This window comes from Choloepus didactylus, chromosome 9 (assembly GCF_015220235.1).
Source record: "Choloepus didactylus isolate mChoDid1 chromosome 9, mChoDid1.pri, whole genome shotgun sequence".
NCBI classification, from domain to species: Eukaryota; Metazoa; Chordata; class Mammalia; order Pilosa; family Megalonychidae; genus Choloepus; species Choloepus didactylus.
The window spans coordinates 122,446,242-122,472,779 of NC_051315.1; the positions used below are offsets into that span (position 1 = coordinate 122,446,242).

The 26,538-nt window shown below is 42.6% G+C and overlaps 1 protein-coding gene across 1 annotated transcript in view; it reads right to left on the minus strand.

Moving 5' to 3' along the window:
* Nucleotides 1-814: 814 nt before the first annotated feature.
* The window catches only part of DNER (delta/notch like EGF repeat containing), a 381,612-nt gene continuing 355,888 nt past the window's right edge, over nucleotides 815-26,538 (minus strand). The window contains exons 12-13 of the mRNA XM_037850346.1: nucleotides 10,432-10,678; nucleotides 815-1,834 (exon numbers count right to left, since the gene is read on the minus strand). Of these exons, the coding sequence (XP_037706274.1) occupies nucleotides 1,723-1,834; nucleotides 10,432-10,678 (359 nt within the window). The 3' untranslated portion in view covers nucleotides 815-1,722. The remainder of the gene's footprint in view (nucleotides 1,835-10,431; nucleotides 10,679-26,538) is intronic.

The following is a 26,538-nucleotide window of genomic DNA, read 5'->3' on the forward strand; positions in this document are numbered from 1 at the left end:
CACGGGAACATGAAAGTAAGGTCTCCACGATTTTCTCTGGTTTTTGTTCCCATCGATGCTCAACCCACTCTGGTAATATTTTGTTCTTATTTCTCTTCCAAACATTTAAACTAAAAATACTAACATATTGCACTGCATTACTTAATAATCAGAGCGAGTGTGGGTGTACTGCTAAGTCATTTGTAGGATTAGGGACAGACGTTTTGAATGCAGAGAGACTAGGAAAAGCTTCTTAAGTAATTCTCTTTGCTTACCACCCTCCCTTGCACCTGGCTTCAGGGCTTCTCTTGGCCTTACCAAGCATTCCCAAATGAGGACAAAACGTATTTTGACAAATGACCCTGGGATTCAGCACAGCATTTGGATACAAAATGGAATTGAGTGCAGGGTGGCTCTATACTGCCTGAAAATTGCTGAAGACCAAGGAGCTGTATGTGAAGGCAATTTCATTTCACCTCCGTGGTGGACATCCTGCAATTTTCACTGAGACAGGCGCCTGCACGTAATGCCTGGTGTGTCTCCGGATTTCAGTGTATGTCGAAATTCACTGGCAAACTCTGATGCAAAATTCAAAATGGGGATTTTTATTATTTTTCCCCACCCTTCAAATGTACAAGCAGTTCATGGTGACTCACTGACTTGTTGCAAGGTGATGAGGAGGTCACATCAGCCCACAGAAGGCTCTGACAGCCACAAAAGACAAACTCCCTAGAATATTTAAGATATAAAACAATGGGACTGTTTGTTCGATGGTCAATGTCAAATCAAAAACATTTTGTATCATTTTAAAAGAATGAACAAGACAAACGCATCCTTGACTTGATAACATTTATTCACTATTTTTTGAAATTAGCAAGAATCAGAAGAAGCACATATCAATCAAATACAGCCACAGAAATGTCCTGGATATAAATAAAGATGCACTGAGAAATACACACTACTGAAGAAACCAGTACTCTCCTTACAGTTATTACCTCTTAGCAACAAACAACTCAAACATAAGTTTAATTTACTCACAATATAAAACCTTGACTTTTTAAAGAAAAATATAGATTCAGTTTGATCATAATTTGCCTCGCTAGGCCCTCTCATTATGTAATTCTTTAAGGCCTAGTTGGAAGACTGTTACGAAAAAATGATAAAAACGAACTCAAAAGAGTGCTTCCGCGAGGTTCAACAAAACAGTGCAGAAATACGTTACTTACCCATGCACAGAATAAGGCAGAGGCTAATTTCATTCAGGTTAGGAACAGTAAATTTAACTAACTTCTTTTTCACAAAACAAACATTTCAGACTTCTTTTTAAGTAACGGGTATACTGGATTATGCATCATACTCTACTTTACATGATTTCCTAACTCTACTCAGGAAGTCGGCACTCGCACGTCAAACAGAAACTTCTCCTTGATTACACTTATTCTGTAACAACCACAGAAAGGAATCTGGGTTTTGTGATAGTCTCTACAATGGAAAGAGCACCCACTATTAGAAGCATACAGTTTAGAGAGCTGAAAGTACATTAAAACGTAATCTATGGATTCCACAAATTCTGTTTTTAAAATATTTTTTTCCAAACTAAAAGCTGCAGAAAATTAGTTCTTAAATATTCTACCGAAAACTCTTGAGCAGCTAACATTTTAAATTTCTTAAGCTTTTTGTTTTCTTAAAAATATTGAAATCAGTGTAGTTCCCCATCTTTTTGAAAAATAATCCAAAAAAAGATTACAAATCTTTTGTTTTAATCAGCGTGACCAAGGGTTTGTCATCAGGACTGTAATCCTCGTAGGCGATAGGTGTCACGTCATACATCGCAGGCCGGGATTTCTTTCCAAACCTGAAATCATAGGGAGACAGTGCTCTGGTAAGATAAATAATGGATATCAGGTCCTATTCAATGCAAGCAGTGAGAATAACGTTCAAGCATTAAATGAAGCCATAAAAATACTCTAAAAATACATCCTCTAGCAAGTAAAGAAATTTAAGACATCCTGATACGAACACCAAAAGAGAATAAATATTAGTCTTCAGTGCAGGAGGAAAAGAATGGATTTCATAAAGAACAGAACCCAAATTAATGCTGAAGCTTCTAAGGTTAAAACTTGGCAAAGCATTCAGGCAGGACAGTTTCACAATAGGTTTTAAGGAAATGTGCATCGATTTGTCTTTTTCTTCCTGAGACCCATGAATACTCAGAGAAGCAAATTTATTTTACTCCCACTGTGCCACTTTGGATATATTATGCCCCCACAAAAGTCACATTCTTTAATGCAATCTTGTGGGCGCAGACTGATTAATCTTTTTGATTAGGGTGTGACCTCTTGATTGGAAGTTTCCATGAAGATTTGACCTCGCCCATTCAGGGTAGGTCTTGATTCGTTTACTGGAGTCCTTTAAAGGGAGCTTACGCAGAGAGCAGAGAGACGAAAACACCCAGGGGTGTGCTAAGCCAAGGCCCAGCTGCTTGCTGACACTTAGAGATTGTTGGCAATGCGGAAAGAAGGACATTTGGAGATGCTAAGTTGAGAGATGAAACACAGAGTTTTCCCCAGAGAAGCTAAGAGAGGCCCAGGGACATTTTGGAGAACGCCATTTTGAAATGTAACCTGGGAGCAAAGGAACAGCAGACACCAGCCACATGTCTTCCCAGCTGACAGGGGTGTTCTGGACGCCATTGGCCTTTCTTCAGTGAAGGTATCTTCTTGTTGTTGCCTTCATATGGACACGTTTATGGCCTTAGAACTCTGAATTTGTAACCAAACAAACCCCTTTATAAGGCCAATCCATTTCTGGTATTTTGCATAATGGCAGCATTAGCAAACCGGAACACCCACTGGAGTACAGAATTTGAGGACAGTCTTCACTGGACTGTGAACACATTGTCCCACGGGATTCTGAGTGGAGCGCTGAGCAAGCTGGGAAGGCATCTGAGGTCCCAACACAGGGAGAAGGATGGAGGGAGGAAACGACTTCTGTTGGGGATTGAATCAGAATCATGTCCCCCACAAAAAGCATGTTCAGATTGGGGGGGGGGATTGGGGGGGGCTTAATCCAATATGGCTGAAGTCCTTATAAGCAAAGGAAATTGGATGCAAAAAGAGAAGCCACGGGGAGAAGCCAGAGGCTGGAAGTGAATGGAACCTGCAAGAGAAAGAAGACACGCCACGGGCATTGCCATGTGACAATAAAGCCAAGGAACCCCAAAGACAGACGGCCAGCCAGCAGATACCAACCCCTGGAAGAAGCAACTCTTCTGGCCTCTGAAAGGGAGCCAACCTATTGTATGGTATTCATTTTTAGCAGCCAGGGACCTAAAACAACTTCAAATAAGAAGGTGTTTGTCTGCAAACTGTGTGGGCACCCACTGGCAGATCCTACCCACCCACTACCCCCACCACCCACACAGGCATTGTTTTTCTCTGAGCTCAAAGCCATTATTCTAACAGATGTGTATATATCAAAATCCCCTCGACAGCAGGACGGCGCACAGAAGCCAGGGGAATCAAAATCCAATTTCAGGACCTCCTGCCAAACCAGACTTCGAAGGCAATTATTAAAATAAAGCCAATGCAACTTCTGGGTGGTCTCTTCTTATCTGAGACCTCACTTTCCCTTCGACCCCTGGAAACCAGGGAAACATGATTTAAACAATCTTCCATGCTAACCCATCATCCCTCCTCCCTTCGGTAGACAACATTTTTAACTGTTTCAAGTCTAACAAGGGTTCGTTAAAAAAGAAAATCAAAAAGAAACTTAAATTTTAAACAGCTTACTAGGAAGGGACCCTCAAGACTTAAAGGGACTTTTTACCATGGCTTACAGCCCATCTCCCCTCCTTTCCTATTTCTTCTCTGATACGTTGAAAATCCGTCTTCTCAATTACAGAGATGAGAAGTAGAATCAAGGGGGAAATGAGAAAATGTTGCATTCTTCATGTTTTTTTTTCTTTTCAAACATTCATCAACTATCTGTTCCAAGTCACACAAGATCACCTGCCTTCAGGAGTTGAAAGGTTTAAATCACACCAGATGGGTGCCAAGCAAAACGCAGAGCTAGCAAAATGCTGAGAAATGCACAGCTATTGCCTCAACATTTAAAAGGCTTCAGTAGAATAGTGCCTAAAATATGAAGCATCAGGCCTGAGATTGTCCTTGAAGAGGTGTGAATCAGACAACAGGCTGCTGTCTGTTTATTTAAGTTGAGTGAGACCTGCATAATCTCTGAATGGGAAAAGGTGTAAAACCTAATTGCATTTTAAACTTTCTCCTAAGTTGAGAATTTCAGAGGTTATTTTAAGGTACAAATGTTTTAACTATTTTCTCATAAAATAGAACTGGAGATGACAATACTGGTAATAATATACTACTGAGAATAATTTAACCAAACACTTGGGTAATCCCAGTGAAAAATTCTCCATGTTCTCCATAGTGGCCACAGGATGGTTTTCAGAAGGGACTCTTGACTGCAGAGCCAGTGAATCAGAACCGATTAATCAGATTGTTGGCCAAGAAGAAAAAGCCAAGCAATTCGATAGATAGATTGATTATATGTTAAAAATGCCCATTTCATTTTTATGTGATTTCCTAGTTTGAAGGAGAATCTGTTTCCTCACAATCTAGAAAGTTGAATGTCTCCATTTCTCTCAATCCATTAACAGGCTACAATTCAAAGTGTTGTAAATGTAAGTCGTCATCATGGAGCTGAAGTGTGTTTCAGGTCCACGCAGCATAACCACACAAGCCATTTGTTCACTTGGGGCGTGCTGTGAAATAGACTGAAGAGTGAGAATCGCTATGTGTCCAGACTGGTTAAATCAGTTGTGTGGCAAGAGGTGAAAGGGCTCAGCTCTACACCAGCATGAGCCATAAATCCTAGTGCTGGGAACAAATGTAAGCCGGGTAAAGTAAGACTAACATGCTCAGCAATAGAGAGCAGAACACTCAGGCCTGGAGTCCGGCCTGGGCCAAAATTCCTGCATTGGATTTCCCAGTTCCAGAGGACCCTGGCCAAATTCCTTGGGCAATTACAAAGGTCTCCATCCAAAGTGCAGGATCTGTGATATGGAAGCTAAAAATGGCTTACTTTATGGAAACATCTTAATTTTTAAAAACACAAAATAAAATAAGGCTCTCCTCGAATCGCCCACATCTATCACAGTGGCAGGCTCACAGTTGGTGATAAATGAATGCTTATTCATTCCTACATTTAAAATACTAAAAGCTTTTTATATCTCCTTTGTTTCTCAGAACTGGGTGTATGGTAAGAAATAAACAGCTAACACCTGTGGAATTCCAATGTAAGAGGTTGCCTATTTTACTGTAGGAGTTTTTATGTGACTGTTCTTTTTATATATAACACATCGTTTTCCCTTATTGCAAAGGTACACTTTAATAGTTTAAAAAAAAAAAAAAAAAGCCAGCAGCTAGAGAAAATTATAATGAAGACCAGGGTTAGCAAACTACAGCCTGCAAGCCAACTCTAGCTGGTCACATGTTTTTGTTTTAAATCAAGTTTTATTGGAACACAGCCTTACCCTTTCATTTGTGTCTTCTCTGGCTGCTTTTGCACTACAAAGGCAGAGGAGAGTTGTCCTGGAGAGACCCAACAGCCCACAAGGTCTAAAATATTTACTATCTGGCACCTTACAGGATACAGTTTGCCAACCCCTGATGCAGACTAAGAATTGCCCATAGCTTCCCTCTCCAAAGGACCAGATATCGCTGCTTTGGTGCCTTATACTTTAGTCTACATGCCCCTCAATCCCACATCACTTCAGTTCACGTGGCAAATTTTTATTAAGCTCCTCCTAAAGTGTCATTTTTAACGTTCATTACATATTTTAGCAAAACTGAAAAAATGCTCCGCACAATGATTGGTGACTGACTTTTTCACTCAGTACTATAGGTGAGGTTTACTCAGGATGCACTCTTGTCAGGTGAAAAGATAATCGGCACAGTGTCCCCTCTGCGCTGCGTGGGGCTGACTGCTGGGAGGGCTCGGTAGCTGTAGTCACACGTTCCCGGAGGAGGTGGCTCATGTCCCACAACGTGACCAAAGACCGTGGGAAGGAGATTTAAAACGATGTGATGACTTGACATGAGTCCTCTCCCCCTGGAAAAGCAGCTCTGATTTGGTGGCGCCTCCCCCAGCCCCACAAAGGGCTCGTACATCGGGCACTATTCTAAGCCGTCATTCAACCATCTTGTTCGGTAGTCTCATTTTCATTGATTATCTCTTTACGTTGTCAGGACAATCTTGTGAGCTGAGCGTGTAGCCTTCATCCCATTTTACAGATGAGGAAATGGAGGCTTGGAGACCATTTTTCCAAGTTCCCACTCCTAGTGTGAGGTGGCGCGTTCTGGTTTCCGAGCCCGAGCTCTGGAACTCGTTGGTTCTGCCTTCACGCATGTGAGGAACCTGTGAACTGTGGCGCCCACAGCACCTGCCTCAACCCATGAGCCCATGAACGCACCGCGGATGTAGGGGCACCGGCTCTGGACTGGCAGGACTACTTCCGTCCTTTCTGGCCTACGAACTCTGGGACCCTTGGGTAAATCACATCACCTTGCTACATCTCAATTCCTTTCACCTATACTATGGGACTAACGATGCACGTGCCCCGGGATTCTTGTGCGGTTCTTGCAAGTGAGATCGCTGCCAATGACATGACCTAATGTGCGGCCAATGGGAAGCTCTCCTGACACGTTAGCCATCACAGAAGGTGTGGCAGCAGAACGGACACTGAAAACAAAATATTTGATGATGTTATGGATTGAATTGTCTCTCCCCAGAAGACATCGTGGAGTAGTAACCCCAGACCTGTTAATGTGCCCTTATTTGTAAATGGGATCTTTGAAGGTGTTATTAATTAAGATGATGCCAAACTGGATTAGGGTGGGCTCTAATCCAATATGACTGGAGTCCTTAAAAGGAGAGGAAATTTGGAGGGGAAAGAAAGAGGGAGAGGAGAAAGAGGACAGATACAGCCGTGTGACAGAGGCAGGATTGTTATGTCACCATAAGCCAAGAAATGCCTCCATGGTTTGCTGATCACCCACCAGAAGCCAGGGGAGAGGCACAGAACAAAAATTCTCTCCTTTAAGGGGAAACTTGGCTCTGTAGGCAACTTCATTTCAAACTTCCAGCCTCCAGAACTGAAAGAAAACAGATTTCTGTTGGTTAAGTCAATTAGTCTGTGGTTCTTTGTGACAGCAGCCCTGGCAAACCGATAAGCTTCCTGTACCTCATTTCACTGTATAGACAAAAGGTATTGTAACCAGTTATGAGGCAGATTAGAGTGCATGTTCTTCTAGCACACATTCTCCTGGAAGTCAACAAACACTAAACCAATGCTGCAGAGAACGTCAGGTGGCCATGACCTAGAGCAAGGTCAGACTCTCAAGGTGCCACTTAAGACAAATGGACCGTGCCCTTTCACGGCTGCCCTCTTTTCATTTTCTGTGAGCAGGTGCTTTTAGTTGATAGAGTTGTGAGCATTCAGGAGGTGACCTCAGCATCAGAGCTTGGAGATCTGTGGCTCTGATCTTGCTAGTTGATTACAGATTCTCTTCTGCCTGATTATAAGCAAAGTAACTGTGAAACAGATGACTCTTTTTACAAAAATATTTTTTTCTTTTCTTTGTTTCAAACAAACATTCCCACTGTGACCCCCCTGAGATGACTCTTAGGGGTCCTCCTTCTCCCAGGGCAGGACAGGCTGGTCGGTTACATCGGAACCACCCGAGGCTTCCTCCAGGCACTCCTGAGTGTCACGGGGGACCCAATCAGCATGCACCAGGCACGACGGCCGTCATCCTGATCCAGTGCCACCTCCAGCTAGCAGCAGGGAGAGGCCATGAGACGGGCATCAATTACAGGCCGCTGCTGGAAACTACAGCAAGAGCAACCTCAAAAGGACTGATTTTTGCCAGTGCCCTTCTAGGGTTTCCAGGAAAAAGGAGCAAAAAGGACCAAGCAGTGAAAGATGCAGAAAATCAGGACCCTGACGCAGCCATGCTGGAGAAACTACAGGCTGTAGCTGAATAAACATTCAAAAGAGAAAGTACTCCTAAAATCCCGATACTTGGGGAAATCCAGATATTGTTATAACTTCAGTCCTTTTATCTGTAGTCACTGATGCATGGAGGAGCTTGTTGGTTAGGAATTCTGCAGTAAATATTTTTTTATAACAATCAGCACCAAATAAGAACCAGGTTTGTAAATGCTTTCACATTTATTCTTTCCTTCCAAGAATATTCAGTTAAATATCTTGCCAGTGGGCTACATAAGCATAAGGTTCCGAAAAATAATCTATTTTAACGTATTTGGGGGCTGAAATAAAACATTCCTCTTGAAGCCTGAAGTATCTGGGGTTGGAGGGAAATCTGATGCCAGCAGAAAGTGACTTATTCTGATTTCTTCCTGGTTAACTAAGCCCCTCCAGGAATGGACAAAAGAGACAAGACTCGTCACTCGTCATTATTGTTGGGGATTGAACACGTAACCAATAAAGACTTATTCAACCTGTCCTGTGGTTGTAAACTCATTTGTAAAAGACCTTTGGAGATGTTATTATTAGTTAAGGTGTGGACTCATTTGTGAATAGGATCTGCAAAGATGCTGTTTAGATGAGGCCAAACTGAATCAGGCTGGACTTTAATCCATATGACTGGAGTCCTTAAAAGCAAAGTAAATTCAAATGCAGAAGTCAATAGAAGCCAGAAGCCAGTGGAAACCAAAGGGACAAACTCCAGGAGAAGGCAAACCCCACCAATACCCTGATGTTGGACTTCTGGCCTCCAAAACCACGGACAATAAATTCTTGCTGTTTAAGCCAACCAGTATGTGGCATGTGTCACAGCAGCCCTGGCAAACTAAGAGTACTTTTCAGTTCCTCTCCATTTTACATTCTCTGCATTCCAGCCAATGATTTTCAGGATACTGCAAATACTGCTACAGGTTGGGGCCACTTACTAAGCAGAGATAGCAGGGGATGGCTAAAGACAGGCTCCAAGATGAATCTACCTCTCAAGCAGGTCAAGACCCCTAACTGAGAGTATCCATGCTTTTCAAACTTTTAGTGAGTTCTATGATGTGCCATGACCCACTGGAGATACAGAAATAAAAGTCATTGTCTTTTATTTGAAGGCTAGTGCAAGAAACAGTCAAATAAACATTTAGGGTGGGCTTGCAGGGGTTGAGATAAAGGGTTTTCTGGAAGCCATGTTGTCTGAGTTGAACCTTAAAGGGAATTAGCCAATAATGAGTAGTTCTGTGGGGTATGAGTTCTCCCTGGTAGTTAGATAAGCAAGGCCTGGACGCAGCTCCCACAAAGAAGTTGTTCCTTCCCCCATCTGGGCACTGGGGCACATGCTCCATGTCTCCCAATTTCTCTTAACCACTGGCCCTCTAAAACTGGGTCCTGGCCTTTGTTTCCACTGCACGGCAAGATGGCTGTAAGACAGGAAACTTGTGTTTTGGTGAGTCACTTTGGAGAAAGCCAACTTTTTGAACTTCTTGGCTTTTATGACAGTTCAGACAGAATTTCAATCTGCTTATGTTTTGCTTGGTAACAATTCCTGACCACCCCAATAAAGAGCAGGCAGCTAATCGTTTCCTTGAGCCCCAATCTTTGGTTGCCAAGCTCAGCCCACTTTTTGCTGTGGCATACTGACCTTCTGGATTGTGTGCTTTCAGTTGTTCCTATTGATTAAAACAAAAGATGGCTTCCTTCAACAGACAATATCACTAGTATGTGTGGAAAAAATACTCTTGACAAAAGTTAACTAAATGTTAGAGTACCTGATTTTTTAAGCGTTAGAGTGTATTTTGAAAAGTAAATATGGCTCTGTTTATACAATTCTTTAATATTTGTCATTTGATTTGATTGTCCTAACTCTCTCAGGAGGTGGTACTGTCCCTTTCTATACTTGAATGGACTGTATTTCTGGAAGACTAAGTGACCAGAACAGGATACCATTTTGGATGATAAGAACTCTAAAGGTAGAATGATAGATGTTCATTACTCTCTTTAAAAACCCTTAAATCAAATGCAATCATGTATAGCCATGTTGACTGTTTATATATCTAAAAACAATTCCAATATATCTAAATATATTTAAAAACATTCAAAAATGAGATCATCAAAAATGTTCCATATAGAGTGATTAAGAATTAGATATTCACAGGCCCAATCAACCCAAATTTAATGAATAAATGTATTCATTGAACACACAAAACTAGCAGCAAATTAAAAGGGGTTTCCTTATAAGAAGGCTTAACAATCTGTCCCCAGATACCACAATGAGACTCTGTTGCATTCTTTGAAATCCTCTCTTTGTGGATGTAAATTCCTATTTACTGACAACACCTGGTGCTGAGAACGCACATGGACGCAGCATCTCCCCGCCTCCCGCCCAGCCTGCGGGAGCCCACCTGGCGTGCCGGATGGACGCGATGGCGTTGCTGAACTCGCTGTCGATGCTGCGGCAGTTGTAGAACTCCTCGTAGGCCGGCCTGGAGGAGCCCTGGTACTCGATGCGGCTGATGCGGCAAATGCCCACGATCAGGATGATCAGCATCAGGATGAAGGCGACGCAGAGGGCTCCGATGATGATGTAGAGGGAGTGCCGGGGCATGTTGGTGAGACTCTCGGCCATGTGCCCGGACTTCCACTGGAGGTCTGAAGGCACAGAGAAGCAGACAGCAGGATAGGAATTCTGGACTTCAGAACTGAAGGTCTTTCCATTCCTTGCATTGGTAATTTAAGATATAAGGGCTACCCAAATGGGGAAAAAATATTTTCTAGGGTGATGCCAGACCAAGGGCTTAGTATTCCTAATAAATAAGGCCCTCTTACGAATCATTGAAATAAACATGAACAACCCATAGGAAAATGGGCAAAGGATATAAAAAGGAATTCACCAAAGAAAGACAAATAGAAAATTGTTCAGCTTCATAATTATAAAATATGCAGTTCCTCTATCAGTGCCCAAATATTATTTTTACATGATGATAATCACAGTTGGCAAGGGTACACAGGAATGGGAACTGTGTAAATTGATATACAGTCCTTCTGTGGAATACTTGGCAAGTCTCTTGACCCGGAAATTTTAATTTTTAGGATTTATGCTGGGGAAATAGTCCTATAAATGCACGAAGACTGATGTACAGGGTTTTCATCTCAGTATCATGATTTCTAAATGCTGAATTATCAACTGTCAGGGATGGGGGGTAGGGGGTGCTGCTGGGGCTGTTTTCTCAAGTTGCTGACAGCAGAAGATGACACCATGAGTGACAGGCTGGAGAGAGACAGAAAAAGGGATATGACAGGCCCCAGTCCAGAAGCAAAGACAGATGTTGTCGGCCCCAAAGCACCTGCTGAGAGCACAGTAACCTAGATGCACATGCCCCAAGGCAGGGGTTGAAACTCAGATACTTACAGACACCAAAGACTTCAAATTCTCAAACGAGGGAAGCGAGCTAGGCATCCAGAGACGATTAGGAAAGGTGGAGACCACCAAGGACTGAAGAGTGCACCCCCCACCGGCCACCCAGAATCATCTGTTGCCTACTTAGGAAGTTTCAGAAACCAAGCACAAACATACTCACCACTCAGAGTTAATAACTGTTACTGTTTTATCAGTTTTGATTTAGGGTTTTTCAGGTCTTTTTAAAAAGCAATAAAATGTTACAAACAAAGCTAGACCCTCTCCCATGTATTCTGTCTCCATCCCAACAACATACAACACAGTTTATAAGAGTGAAAAAAAAAAATGAGAAGCAACCTAAATATTTTATGCTTAGTGAGATGGAAAGAAGCCCACTGAATAGCAAAAGAATGAAAGGTTACCAAATAGGACTCTACTTATGTAGACCAATCCCATGGGAGTTTAAAATGAATATCTACAGACTGGAAAGCTCAGAAGGCTAAAGGATGATAATGGCAAACATTTATTATTTTTGTACTTTGAACAGAGCTCCTCAAAAACACCTCATTTAATCATTACAACCACCAGAGGATATATTATTCTTGGTGCCCGCTTCACAGGCGAGGCCTGTGGACACAAAGTTGCTTGCTCGAGGAGTCATACACAAGCCTCGATCCGAGTTCACCGCCTCCGTATCCCACCACAAAGTGCTAGTAACGGTGTCTCTGGGCAGGATTACAGGGATTTCTATTTTCTTCTTTATGCTTCTCAGTCTTTTCCAAGGAATAATGTATTCCTTTTACAGTAAAGCAAATAAGCAGTAGGTTATTTAAAGAAAATACCTGGGGCATCATCTTCCAGCCTAACTGGTGGAGAGAGTGTGGGCCTTGCGATCACACCAACCTTGCTTTGAATCCCGGCTCCAACATTTGCTCAAACTCCCTGAGCCTCAGTTTATTAATTTGTAAGATGAAAATAACAATGTGTAACCCCTTGATTTGTTGTGAGGATTAATTTAGGAAACATGGAAAGAAAAATAAGAAAGTCCACTGCTGGGAAGGTGAGAGATGGTCCCTAAGGAGGAGCAGCTGTGGTAGTGAAGGGGAGAAAATAAAAGATGAAGAGGAAGAGGGTGAGAGGAAGAGGAGGAGGTGAGGAGGAGGATGCCATCCACATGCTCTGAGCTGAAGCTTATCACGAGATTATTACCCTGTGTCCTTCCTAAAAGCACCAACCTGTACTAATGGGGGAAAATGGAAGGACCAAGCAAAAATGGAAGGACAGAGCAAAACCTCTGTTTGAAATGAATCAAAAGTGGTCAAATTATTTCCTGTTCATAGATCTGCACACAAAAGGATGGTCTGGATAATGCAAACAAAATTTGAAAGGAAACTGAAAATAATAAAGGTATATATAAGAAGAAAGGGAAGCTAAACTCATGGAAAATAGAAGGCCTTCTCTATTGTATTCACACACAGCCTCCTCCCCTGGAGAGAAGGTTCAGAGGTGGGAGGGAACACGTGTCTTCCCTTGAGATTCTGTGCCATTCTAGGTGAGAATGTTTATGTCCTCTAGATACTCCCCCCTCACCTTAGTACATCTTCAGTGATCACTGTCTTAGGTTGCCAAGTTGCTATGACAAGCAGCACACACCAGTTGGCTTAACAACAAGAATTTATTGACTTACGGTTCGGGAGGCCAGGGGTCCAAAATCAAGGCATCGGCCAGGTGACGCTCTCTCTCCAATGTCTGCGGAGCTTGACTGCTGGCTTCCCATGATCCTCAGGGTCCCCTGGCTTGCAGCTCTGCCCCCATCACATCACATGCTCTCTCTCCTTGTGTCTGTTCTGGTTCCACTGACTTCCAGGTTCTGGCTCCTCCGTGGCCACCTCTCTCGTCTAGCTTCTGGTTTCTCTCTTTATATGGCCCCCAGTAAGACCCAGCCTGATTCACCTAGCCATGACTTCACTAATAATAACATCTGCAAAAGGCCCTATTTACAATAGGTTCAAACCCACAGAAATGTGAATTAAGATAAAGGACAGGAGTTTGCTAGGATCCATAATAATTCAACCTACTACAATCACGGAATCTGAGAATCTGTTATTTTTACCTCAGAAACAATCAGGGAAAAGTTACACTCTGAAGAAGAGCCCAAGGAGACATCCCGACAAGGGGACATATGCAGATGCCAGCCCTGGAAGACTAACAGCCAACTGACCCATGCCCCCGACTACGGGGTTCCTGAGAGTCTGAGAATGAGACTGAAATAAGTGACTCCTGAGTTCACATCCAGATCCCCAGACCCCAGAGTATTTTACCAAGACCCTGAAAGCCCGCTTCTGCCATTTGGGTCTGCTTGCCTGAGTCTGGCCAGCCTGTGGATCCGTCAGACTAACTGGCCGCTGGTGAGTTATTGCCCCACCTGAGCAAACTCCCAGGCAGGTACACGGACCAAGACCCATCACTGCAAATACAGTCACCATGAAGGCCAAGGTGCTCCAGGAACCAGAACAACGCTCCACTGGAAGCCGTTTCATTCAGGGATCGCCTGGTGCACATACAGAAAGGAAACTCATTGTTCTGGCCCACAAAAGCAAGTGCAACTCACTTGATTTCCAGGTATTTCAACATTCTCTGAAAAAATCAGTTGTAGGCTGGAGCCCCATGTTCAGCAGAGAATGCAGTAATACCCATTTAGCATCAACACAGGGAAGCCAGGACTGTCCTTCACTCCAACTTAGAGGACTCAGACCAGACCACTAAGGTGGGACGCAAGAGTTCCTAGTGTGGCTGCGTGGTTTCTGCATAAACTCCGTGCAAACAATGCTCACATCTGTTTCAGTTTGCTAAAGCTGCCAGAATGCAATCGACCAGAAATGAATTGGCCTTTACAATAGGGATTTATTAGTCTACAAATTCACAGTTCTAAGGCCGTGAAATGTCCCAATTAAGGCATTTATAAGATGACACTTTTTCTGAAGAAAGGTCCCTGGCATCTGGGGCTCCTCTGTTGCATGGGAAGGCACACGGCCGGTGCCTGCTGGTCCTTCTCTCCTGGGTTTCGCTGCTTGCAGCTCCTGGCTTCAGTGGCTCTCTCAGCTCCTCTGGGGGCTTTCCTTCAGCTTCTCTGGGTGTCTCTCTCTGAGCTCTCTGGGAGTTTCTCTCAGCTCTCTTGGCTTTCTTCTGTCTTTTATCCTCATAAAGGACTCCAGTAAAGGATTAAGACACACCTTGAATTGGGTGGGTCATATCTCAATTGAAGCAACCTAATCAAAAGGTCCCACCCACAGGAATGGATTAAGAGAAAATATCCTTTTCTGGGATACATAACAGCTTCAAACCAGCACAGCATCATATTGATTATGTGCACAAGCACGTGGCCACTGCAATGAAGAAACAATTTTCCCGGACTCATGCTCTGAGCTGTGCCCAGGCCAGATGGGTGGCCTAAACTGTTGGCATTTTTGACCACCTGCTCCATTTCCGAAAACTCTGAGTTCCAAGTTGTTTGGACTTTGGGGGAAACTTTCTCCAAATTTCTCCTAAAACCTCACTTTCCTTCCTCCCTTGTCCTGCCCTTTTCTTTAAAGATTCCATGTTATCGATGTCTAAAACTTTTCTGACAGAAGTGCATGCAGCTGCTTAGTTGCTGGGCTGGATTTAAATAAATCCAACACTTGGTCTGAAAGTCCACAAATTTATCTGCACCAGGTGGCCACAGCTGCCACCTCAGTCCACGTGCAAGCCCTGTAAGCCACTGCTTGGCTGCGTTCCAGGAGGCCGGTGGCGTGGATCATTTATGAAGTCAGCTACAGTACGGCACAGGGAAGGATGGTGCAGCAGAACGTGCCAAAAGGATGATTCCTTCAGCTCCAGCAGGTGCAGGACCAGGAACGCATGCACACGAGCTGAGCTGCTCAGGGAAAATGTCACACTTGTGGGACTCAGGGACCATCTGCATTTTGGTTTAATCTAAATTTGTTTGACATTTTATAGTTTCCAAAGAGGATTCACATTTAGCATTTAAGTTGGTACTGAAAAATCACCTTGAGCCAGGTAGAGGAGTCAGATTCAGAGGCACTGCTCAAGGGGAAAGAGGGAGTCAGTGGCCAAGCTGAGGATGAACCAGATCTGAGGATAAAAGATCCTGACACTCCAGGCCATCAAAAACAGACTGCCAGTCTATTATTATAAATTACATATAATTATAAATTTATTCTAGAACGCATTACCTAAACCTATTTTGAATTTACCTAGATGAATATAGTTAGCTTAATTTGCCTGCCAATGTTGTCATAAAAAAGTGAATGTGAGTGAGTCGTGTTTTGCATGATGTCACTTAGCTACATAATGTTTGAAATCATCTGCTGCCGACCACGTGTGTAAGGAGGGATTTAAAATTACTCTACACAAGACGGTGGCATAAAGACACTTCCAGGAGCCATTACCCCGCAGAATCTTTCAACAACTAGCAATAACTGACAGAGCTATCTTCCTCAGAACTCCGGAAGACAGTTAAAGGGTTGCAGTAACTAGGTGAGTGCCAATTCAAGGAAGCACAGCTTTAAAAATGTAAGGAGAGGCTTGTGCCACCCTTGTTGGCCTTTCCCCAAACACTCCCGGGCACAATATGCAGCCAGCCTCCGCTCCTATAGCAGGTCCCTGGCACTCTTCTGGTGGGAGCAGAGTAACATGTGCGTGCTGGGGTGCCTGTATATCACTGCCAATCTATTGAATAGAAGCCTGAAAGACTCAACCAGGAAGCATGTGTGGCTCACCATCTCAGAACTTGCCCTGCATATAGAAACAGCTTGTTGACAACTAAAGCAGCGTAAGAAACAATTAAGTCAAAATAGCATGGGGAAATAGACTTCCTATTTTAAGTCATGTAACAGTCTACTCAAGAAGGGGGAAAGTCTACTTCACAGTGAGGAGAAGGCACATTCAAATTCCTGTAAATAGGGAGAATTCCTAAGGCCATGAGCAAGCCCAAGCCCAAGCCCAGGACAAAGCCCAGGCTCAGAAAAGACAAAGAGGACACCGCACTTTCCACTTGTCTTGAGCTGATCTTCATGATACAAGGGCCAAACGCTGAAGGAGCGCACTAGCCAATGCAGAGCTAATTTGCAAAGACTGTGACAGGTGTTTTGTGCATTGATTTGTTTGTTTTTGTTAGTTCCTGACACACAAGGAAACTGATTAAGTCCAGCCTCCTCAAAGGAAACAAAAAAGATAACTCCCACGAACTGAAGTCAAACAGCTAAACCGAGACCTTCCTGAACTGATAACAACAAGCCAAATTGAACTCCTCCTCCACCTTGCGTGTTCCCACACATGAACCTACCTATAGAGTCCCTTCTCCCTGCAGCGGCCGGTGGAGACGCCACTCTGTGTGCTGCCTGGGCAGTTCGCTGTCTCTGCAAATAAACTTCGGCCTGAACTCAGTCTCGTCTCTGGTGGTCAGTTCCTCACAGAAATCTTTGCCACATTACATTTGGATACAGTCTTAAGAAACAGCTCAGGGGGCTAAATCCCAGTGTTAACACTTTAAAATATTAAATGAACAACATGCAACAAAAGATTAAAAGACAAACAATGAATCAGGAAATGATGGCCCATCCAGAGGAACAAGATAAAAATCCAGAAACCATTAACCAAGACCAGACTTTGGACATTTGGGTTGAGGAATTTTCAAAACAGACCTTCAACATGCTCAGGGAGATAAATGAAAACATACAGAATGAACTACAGGATATCATGAAAATGATGAATAAACAATATGAGAATCTCATTAAAGAGAGAAATTTTAAAAAGGAGCCAAACAGAGATACTGGAGTTGAAGACCATAATAACTGAAATGAAAAATTCCCAAGTGTGTTTCAACAGGAGATTGGATCTGGCAGAAGAAACAATCAGTGAGCTCAAAGAGAAGACAATGGAAAGGATTCAGGCTGAGCAGCAGAAAGAAAACAGAATGATAAAAGTAAACAGAGCCTAACAGACTTGCAGGACACCGTCAAACGTACCAATATACACATTATGGGAGCCCCAAAAGGAGAATGAGAGAGAAGGGCAGAAGGACTATTCAAAGAAATACGTAAGAAAACTTCCCCAAATTAAGAAAACAAAAGTATGTGCAAATTCAAGAGCCCAACAAACCCCAAACAGGATAAAATCAAATAGAACCATATCTGGGCACTAGCAAATGCCAAGGGCAAGGAGAGAATTCTGCAAACTGCAAGAGAAGCAACACATTATGTATAAGGGAGTCCCAATAAGAGTAAGTGTTGATTTCTCATCAGAAACCATGGAGACAATAAGACAGTAGGATGAAATATTTAAGTGCTGAAAGAAAACAAGTGTCAGTCAAGAATTTTATCTGTAGTGAGACTGTGTTTCAAAAAAGGAAGGAGAGACAACTTCTGGGGAAGATGGCAGAGTAGGGAGCTCCAGGACTCACTCCTCCTCCAAAGCAGCTACTGGACAGGCAGGAACTGTCTGAAACAGCTGCTCTGGGGCTCCAGAGGAAGAGAGGAGGAAGAGGCTGAGAAGTTGTGGTAAAGAACTGTGACTAGCTGGCTCCGTGGTGGCTGCTGGCATACATCCCCCACTCTGGAGTGGGCATCTAGACCAATAGAATCAAATTGAGAGCTCAGAAATAAACCTTTGCATCTATGGCCAACTGATTTTTGACAAGGTTGCCAAATTCACTCATGCTGAAAGAATAGTCTTTTCCACAAATGGTACTGGGAAAACTGAATCCATCAGCAAAAGAATGAAGGATCAAAGACCTAAATATAAGAACCAAAACCATAAAACTGCTACTATAAAAAGGAAAGCATCTTCAGGACCTTGTGTTAGGCAATGATTTTTTAGACTTTATATCAGAAGGATGATCAACAAAAGGAAAAAAGGGATAATGGGACTTCATCGAGATTAAAAACTTTTGTGCATCAAAGGACTTTATTGTGAAAGTAAAAAGACAATCTATAGAAAGGGAGAAAATATTTGGAAAGGACATATTTGATGAGAATGCAATATCCAGAATAAATAAATAAACCTTGTAACTCAATAACAAAAAGACAAACAACTCTATTTTAAAATGAGCAAAAGACTTAAATAGACATTTCTCCAAGGAAGCTATACATAGGGACAAAACACACATGAAAAGCTGCTCAACATCATTAGCCATTAAGGAAATGCAAATCAAAACCATAATGAGATACCATTTCACATGCACTAGAATGCCTACTGTTAAAAACTGGAAAATAACAAGTGTCTGGCTGTGCAGAAATAGGAACACTCATTCATTGTCAATGGGAATGCAAAATGGTAAAATCACTGTAGAAAAGTTTTGGCAGTTTTCAGAAAGGTGAATATAGAATTACTATAAGACCTGGCAATACCACATCTAGGTATATACATGGAAGAATTAAAAGCAGGGACTTGAACAGATATTTTCACATCAATGTTCATACCAGTATCAATCATAATTGCCAAAAGATGGTTGCAACCCAAGTGCCCATTAACAGATGAATGGATAAACAAAATGTTGGACATATATACAAAGGAATATGATTCAGCTCTAAAAAGGAATGAAGTTTTGACATATGCAACAACATGAGCCAAACCTGAAAACAGCATATTGAATGAATTAAGCCATACAGAAAAGGACAAATATCGTTATGATCTTACTGATACAGAATAATTAGAATAAGCAAATTCGCAGACTCAGAAACCAGAATACAGGTTAACAGGGGCCAGGGCAGGGGTAAAGAATGGGGAGTGAATGCTTAATTGGTACAGAGTTTCTGTTCAGGGTTATGAAAAGTTTTGATAACGGACGGTAGCGAATGGTGGCACAACATTGTGAACATAATTAACAGCACTGAATTATATACTTGAATGTGGTTAAAAGGAGAAATTTTAGGCTGTATATATGTTACTAGAATATAAATTTTTAAAAAACCATAGGACTGTACAGCACAAACATTGGACCCTAATGTAAACAAGGGATTATAGCTAATAGTATAATTATATTTCTTCATCAATTGTAACAAAAGTTCTGCAGTAATACAAAGTGTTAATAGGGAAAACTGTGGGAGAGGCATGATTTTCTGAAAACCTACAACTTTTCTAATTAAAATTTTAAAACTTTGAACTGAACAAAGTAGTCAATGATGTTGAAAAAAAATAACAACCCTCTTTAATGTTCAGAAGAGGAATGAGTGGCAAAGGAGGTTGAAGAAACAGATCATCTCCTTCATAGGAATCTATTCATTCAATTAATTAAGCACCCACTATGTGCAAGGCACGGTGCTGGCTGTTGGGGATAAAGCATGAGGGAAAGTAGGGAGAAAAGTGAGCTCCCAGAGCTCCCAGTCTTTGAACGACACGGGGATTGAGCAAACGATCATAAAATTATTGAGAGGGTTTACCCTGTGCTATGGGAGAAGACAAGAGGATATCCTATCAAATCAGGTGTCAGGAATCCCAAAGGAGCTGAGGTCTGAGGAGGGGGGCAGGCATGAACCAGGCATGGGGGAGAGCAGAGGGCAGAGTGGCCCAGGCAAAGAACCAACGCAGAAAGCACAGCCCTCCAGGGGGAAGACGGGAGCAGCATGAGGGCCTGGAAGGAGCACAGCCCAAGGGACTGCTCCAGAGAGTGAGGTGGAGACGGGCAGGAGTTAAGAAGGAGGCGGGGAGCAGAGTAAGAGAGCCCAGGCAGGCCCTTATCAGACACAGTACGGCAGTTGGGTCTTTAGTCATATTTTAATAGGAGTATGGCACTGCCAGCAGGAACGGAAGCTGTATTAGGTAGGAGGGTCTGAGAGTTCAGATTTGCATTTTGCGAAGATCTTTCTTGCTGAGTGTGGAGAAAGGATTAGAGGACAAGGATTGAAGCCAATTCAGTCTCCTGAAGTAGCACAGGAAAGCCTTGGTGATGGCTTGGCCTGGGGTGCGTGAATGTGTGTAGTAAGGTAAGAGGCAGAACTAAAAGGACTAGATGCAGACTGTAAGGGCTGACGAGGGAGAAAGGCGGCCTCAAACCCTCGTTTGTGATCCTGCAGGACGGATGAGAAGCCACGGCCTGAACAGACGATGCTGCGAGACAACCAGGTTTGGATGGAAGATCATGAGTTTGGTTTCACATATGTTGAATTGGAGGTTTTAAGATACCCAAGTTACAATGTCAAATAGATAATTGTATTTGGGTACTTAGCTCATTATTTTGGTTAGTAAGAACTGACATTTATTGAGAGCTCAATACATGCTTGAGGAGTTAACTCATGTATCCCTCCTATGAAGCTACGAGGTAAATACTATTATTATCCCCATTTATAGAGGAAGCGACTGGGTCTGTAAGGGGAGAATTAACCTGCTTGGGGTCATGCCTGTAGTAAGCAGAAGAGCCTGGATTTGAACCCAGACACTCGTGTTTTAAGTCCCACACATTTAATCAGCATGCAATATTTTCAAAACTGCAGATTGTAGAAATCAATCTATGAGGGCCTGATCAGCATTAAGGAAAAAAAAAAGTTTGGAAATCTGTATCAGAATGTGTCACACTTGTAAAAGTCAGTATTATTTCATGTTTTATGTGTGTGTGTGTGAATGTGTGTGTGTCAGTCTGTGTGTTACGTGCGGCATCAAGATGTAAAATATATTTCTTACTGTGGGTTGCAGTCAAAAAGTCTGAAAAACCCTGCCTTATGCTATATATATATATATATATATACATATATATATACACACACACATCCATCAGTAATACTGCGACCGGGAGGATAGAAAGATTCTCCTCTTGGGGTATCTGTGTCTACACTGGAAATGGACAAGCCGTGTTATATCAACAACTACATATTTATGTAAGGTAATGCCTGTTACCATAAAATGTTCAGTACTTTTAGAAAATTAGTAGTTATTAACTTAAAAGCATCTAATTTATGAATATTCCATCAAGGGCAGGGAAATTTCATTCTCAGTAGGCACACAGAGGCTACCAGTTGCTCAAAGAGAATGATGGTCGATGATGACGATATTTAAGGCAACCATTTATTGAGCACCTACTATGTACCAGGCACTGTGCTAGACTCACATTTATTTTCTCATTTATCAAGACCTGAGGCTCAGAGACCTTGTCTCCTGACCCAGGAATATGTACCTGAGCTGAGATTCAAAACCAGGAGCCCAGAATTCCACAATCACATTGCTCCTGTTCAGTCATGCTGCTTCTCCACATCTAGCCACACTTGCCCCCGAGAGCTAAGTGAAGAATGCATTGCTGGTATTCAAAGTATCTAACAAGGTAATTGGGGATTAAATGGGATTTGTGAGCCACGCTTGAGCCCCAACACCATTGCTTCCAAGAGGAAAGATTTCTAAATGGTAAAGAGCCCATGTATAAATAAATGCTCATGAAAACTTAAAAAAAATCAACCAAACTCAAATACTAAATCCACAAACCCTTTAATCTTGCCTTTCTATTTCTGAGAACCACACAACTGCATGCTAAAATGCATATTTAAGAATGTCTACTCCAGTATTGTTTTTAATAGCAAAACCCTGAAAATGGATTGTCTTTCTATTAACAGAAATCTGATTAAATAAATTACAGAGTACCCAAAGAGTGGAAATTCCATGTGGCATTAAAAAACTGAGGTAAATCTGCATAAGCCAACATGAATAAAACTTCAGGCTATATTATATAAAAGCAAGGTGTTCAACAATGCACAGAGAACAGTCCCATTTACACGAGACAAAAAGGGGACCTACATATTGGTGGACTTTGGCAGGAAGAACACACAATAAATGTCTGACAGTTGTTATCTTTGGGGAATGCTTGGTAAGGGTCTCAATAGGGAGGGAGACTAATCAATTTTAGTTTTAAAAACCTCATTGATACAAAAGCGAGAATCAAAGAACTGAACCAATTTGTACAAAGAGGAACTGCCCATATAGCACAATTATGTGATGGGTTTCTTCAAGCATGGCTAAATTTCATCTATTTTGAGAAGAGGCCTAAGGTGTCCTATAGTTCTTCCCTGGCCCCAGGATGAGTTAAATGTTCCTTCCCTGAGTTCTGGGAGATGCCCATGCAAAGCCTTACAGGAACTCTATCACATATTACAAACAGCTCTTAGATTAAGAGCTCCTGAGGACAGGGGCAGTTTCATTGATCTTTATATCTTGGGCACTATGTTTAATGCCTGACAATAAAGAGGCCGTTTATAGATATTGATTGAAGACATAAGTCCCGCCCCCCCCAAAAAAAAAAAAAACTATTCTCTTATTTCACAGAATATCATTAACTCAATTGTTTAAACACATATTCAGCAGTTCTATATCAACAGAATGGGTAACACTCTGAACTGGCCAACTATTGATCGGCAAAGCTGACTGTAATTCTAACTATATAAACCTTAACAGTTCCAATACAGCAAGAGTTATAGAATTTTGATTAAGACCTTGGATTCTAGAAAGGTATGCTTTCCCTCTATTAAAATCCAAAAGTTGTGTGATCAATCCATAGCAGTAAGAATGGATGGTGGAGAATTAAATCTGCACCACACTGTTTTGTTATTTCCAGAACTTTGGATCTCCATTTATCTCAGACCATGTATAAAACACTAGAGCTACCATAAATGACCCTTTTAGGATAGTCCTGGATCAATCTTTTTGGTGGATTTTATAAATCTGTATGGCATGCTAGATTGCTGCCTCTTATTACTGACTGAGGACCAGATACTAATTAACTCTAAAAGGGCAAATTTCTAAGAAACATTTAATATTTTGGTAAACCCTGGGCATAGAAGTTGCTGTGGGATGGTTAATGGCATTACTTTGCATGTAAGTCCTATTGAGATTTCAGAATCTGTAGAGATGACGGACGAGAAGTCGATTCATGTCCACAAAGAGCCCTTCACACGGGGAAGAACAAGGCTCAGTTCTCAGGATGTGCTTGTGGTTTAAGTGTGTGTTTGTGAGTATCCACTACATGTTTCATGCTGAATTTCTTTTTTTCAGGTACAATAGCAAATACTTTGACACTCTACGGTGTTTTGTGCGGAAAAAGTCAATAGGAAGTATGTGCCTTATTATAATTTTGCTTCCTGATAAAATACGATGACTTTGAGGGTGATTCCTATAATGGCAGAGCTGGAAGGAAGAGCACTAATCATTTAATTTAACCCCACATTTTGTTGATGAAGAAACTGCGCTCTGGAGAGATGGAATGACTTTCTTCCCATCCTGCGGTCATATAGTTGACAGGCGACTGAGGCCAAGTACCCAGCCCCCGACTTCTGTTCACCATCTCCTGCATCTTCAATCAGTGTAAGTCATGTTCACGCAAGTGCTCCTGATGATTAGGATGGTGCTGTACAGGTAAAAATGATCTAAAACCAGCCCAAACTTTTACAAATTATTAAGAACAAATGGGGGCAAGAAGGAGTCACAGTTGATAAGATGGTGTGATAGGCAGGCAAATGGTCCCCCAAACATGTCCACACCCTAATTCCCAGAACTTGTGAATATTTTACTTTACATGGCAAAACGGACTTTGCAGGTGTGATTGTTACAGATCTTGAGATGGGGAGGTTATCTTGGATTATCTGGTGAGCTCCATGTAATCACAAGAGCCCTTATAAGTGAAAGAGGGACAGGAATGTCAGAGTCAGAAAAGGAGATTGAAGACAGAAGCAAAAGTCAGAGTGATGCATTTGCTGGCATTGAAGGAGGAGGAAGGGGCATAAGCCAAGGAATGTGGGTGGTCTCTAACAGCTTTAAGAGGCAAGGAAATGGATTCTCCCCTACACTCTCTGGAAGCAACACAGTCCTGCCAACCTCTTGGCTTTAGCCCAGGGAAACCCATTTTGGACTTTTGACCTCCTATACCGTAAGATGATAAACTTGGGTTGTTTTAAGCCACTAAATTTGTGGTGATTTGTTATCGTAGCAATAGGAAACTAATACAGGTGGTCAGAGAAAGCATCTGAGAAATGATATTGGAGCTGAGACCTGAATGATGAGGAGGCAGCTGTGTTACTATCTGAAGGAAGAGAGCCTTGTGCCAAGAGAAGAGGATGTGCGAAGGCCCTGAATGCAGGAGTGAACCTGACTTGTTCAAGGATGAGAAAGAAGGACACTGTGGCTGAAGGAGAGTGATCAAGAAAGAGAGGCAGGAGAGGTGGTCTCCAGAGACAGAGACCAGGTTAACAGAAGGCTCCTCTCTTTCCTCTGGCAGCTCAGTAGCCCTCTGATGCCACATAGCTATGCAGGCCTCCACCTCCATCTGCTGCAAGCACATTTCATCTTTCCCGTCTCCATCTACCAGCCTGACCTTGTACTGAAAAGGCAGCCTCCTCTTGGTTATTGCCCACCACCAAGGATCAGACACTCAGGGCTAGAGAGACACTTTGGAGGCTGTGGAACCCATAGTTCATGCAGTACAGAAAAGCCTTTCACAGCTTCGCTTCCCTGCCCTGACTGTACAGACTCTCTTTCCACCCCTGATCCTTTGATCCATTCCACTGGATTCTGATCCAATTCTCTAGAAACTGGCCTCCAATCCCAATAATGTGTCATCTGAAAAATTCATATGCACGTTCTCCATTCCTACACTCAGGTCAAGGAGGGAACAACAAAAGTGGAGCCTGGAAAGAGTCTAATGTGTGGTGACGTTTACGTCGATGCCTTTGGCCTAATGGACAGGTGCAAATGAGATCATCCGATGGAAAATGCAACTTGGAACAAATGGAGGCCCTGGGTGTGGGTGGCCCCTGCCCTGCACATGCATCACTCTGTAGACAGTGACCAGGAAGACAGGTGATGAAGGTGAGACCCCCACCCCACAGTGGCTCATAGAATAAAAGTTAGTCATTTGGAAAGAAAAAGAAAGGGCAAGCAGCCTACTGCATAGCAGGCACCTTCACATATTTGTCTCATTTAATCCTCACAGCAACCTAACCCTGAAGCCTTACAAGTGAGAAAGACGAGGTTCCAAGAGGCAAATTTCTTTGTCCAGGGCCACACGGCTAGAATATGATAGGGCTAGAATGTGAAGCCAACTCTGATCTTTGTGGATCTTTTGCCTATATTATCATCACTGGAAGAGATTAAAATTTAAATTTCTTATAATTACAGTATTTTATTTCAAAACTCCTTGAGGACAACCTGTCTGTGTTCCTGACTTTCCTTCTTATCCATACTCTGCTATGTGCTTATCTTCGTAAATATTTATCTTCCTAAACAGGATATAAAGTTATAAATAGATATTACTTGGCTCCAAGGTACAAAATTTGTCATTTCACAGAATTACCAGTTTTAAATGAAAACTGGTCCCATTTTATGGATAAGTAAACTGAGGTTCGGCATAGCTAACTGGAGTCACACAACGGGTGGCACGGCCAGGACAAGGCCACAGTCCTGCTGACCCAGGTCTGGTCCCACCAGATGGGATGTTTAGATTTTACATCCCACACCCAACTGCAGCCCGTAGCATTTTTGCCATTAGAATCCCTTTTTGTCCCCTGTCCCTTTCTTCATCAAGTGACTATTTCTCACCCATCTTTGGCAAGGAATGTTAGTCCCAAGACCATTCTATGTAGGAGCATTTTGGAAGGTTGAGGGGGAGATCTAAAAATAATTACCCTCCTCCCCTCCCAAGTTTTGCGCTAAGAGGGAAAACAGAAGGGCGAGCAGATCAGAGCCCAAATAGCTCATTTGTTACCCTGAGGTTGGCAAATGTGGCTCACATTCGTGAATGAGGATATTTCCTAACACCAGATCCTTCACACAGATGCACACATACACCCTAAGAATTGGGCAAACCTGTCCAGCCCTGGGCAGCACTGAACCACGGTGAGGAAGCCTGTCCTTTTAACACTTACAGCATGGAGGAGCAGAGGCCAGCCTGGGAGAGAGAGGGGAGCTAAGGAGGGGACAGACAACAGGGTTATATATGTGTAGCACCTCCTTCCACACTCTCAAAGCAGATAAGTTTTCCTTATCCAGTGAAGAATAAAGGAGGGATGGGAGGGGTCAGGAGGGCTGCCCTTATGGAGACCACTCCCGTGAAAAGAAGCATCTGGAATGGAAAAGAAGCCCT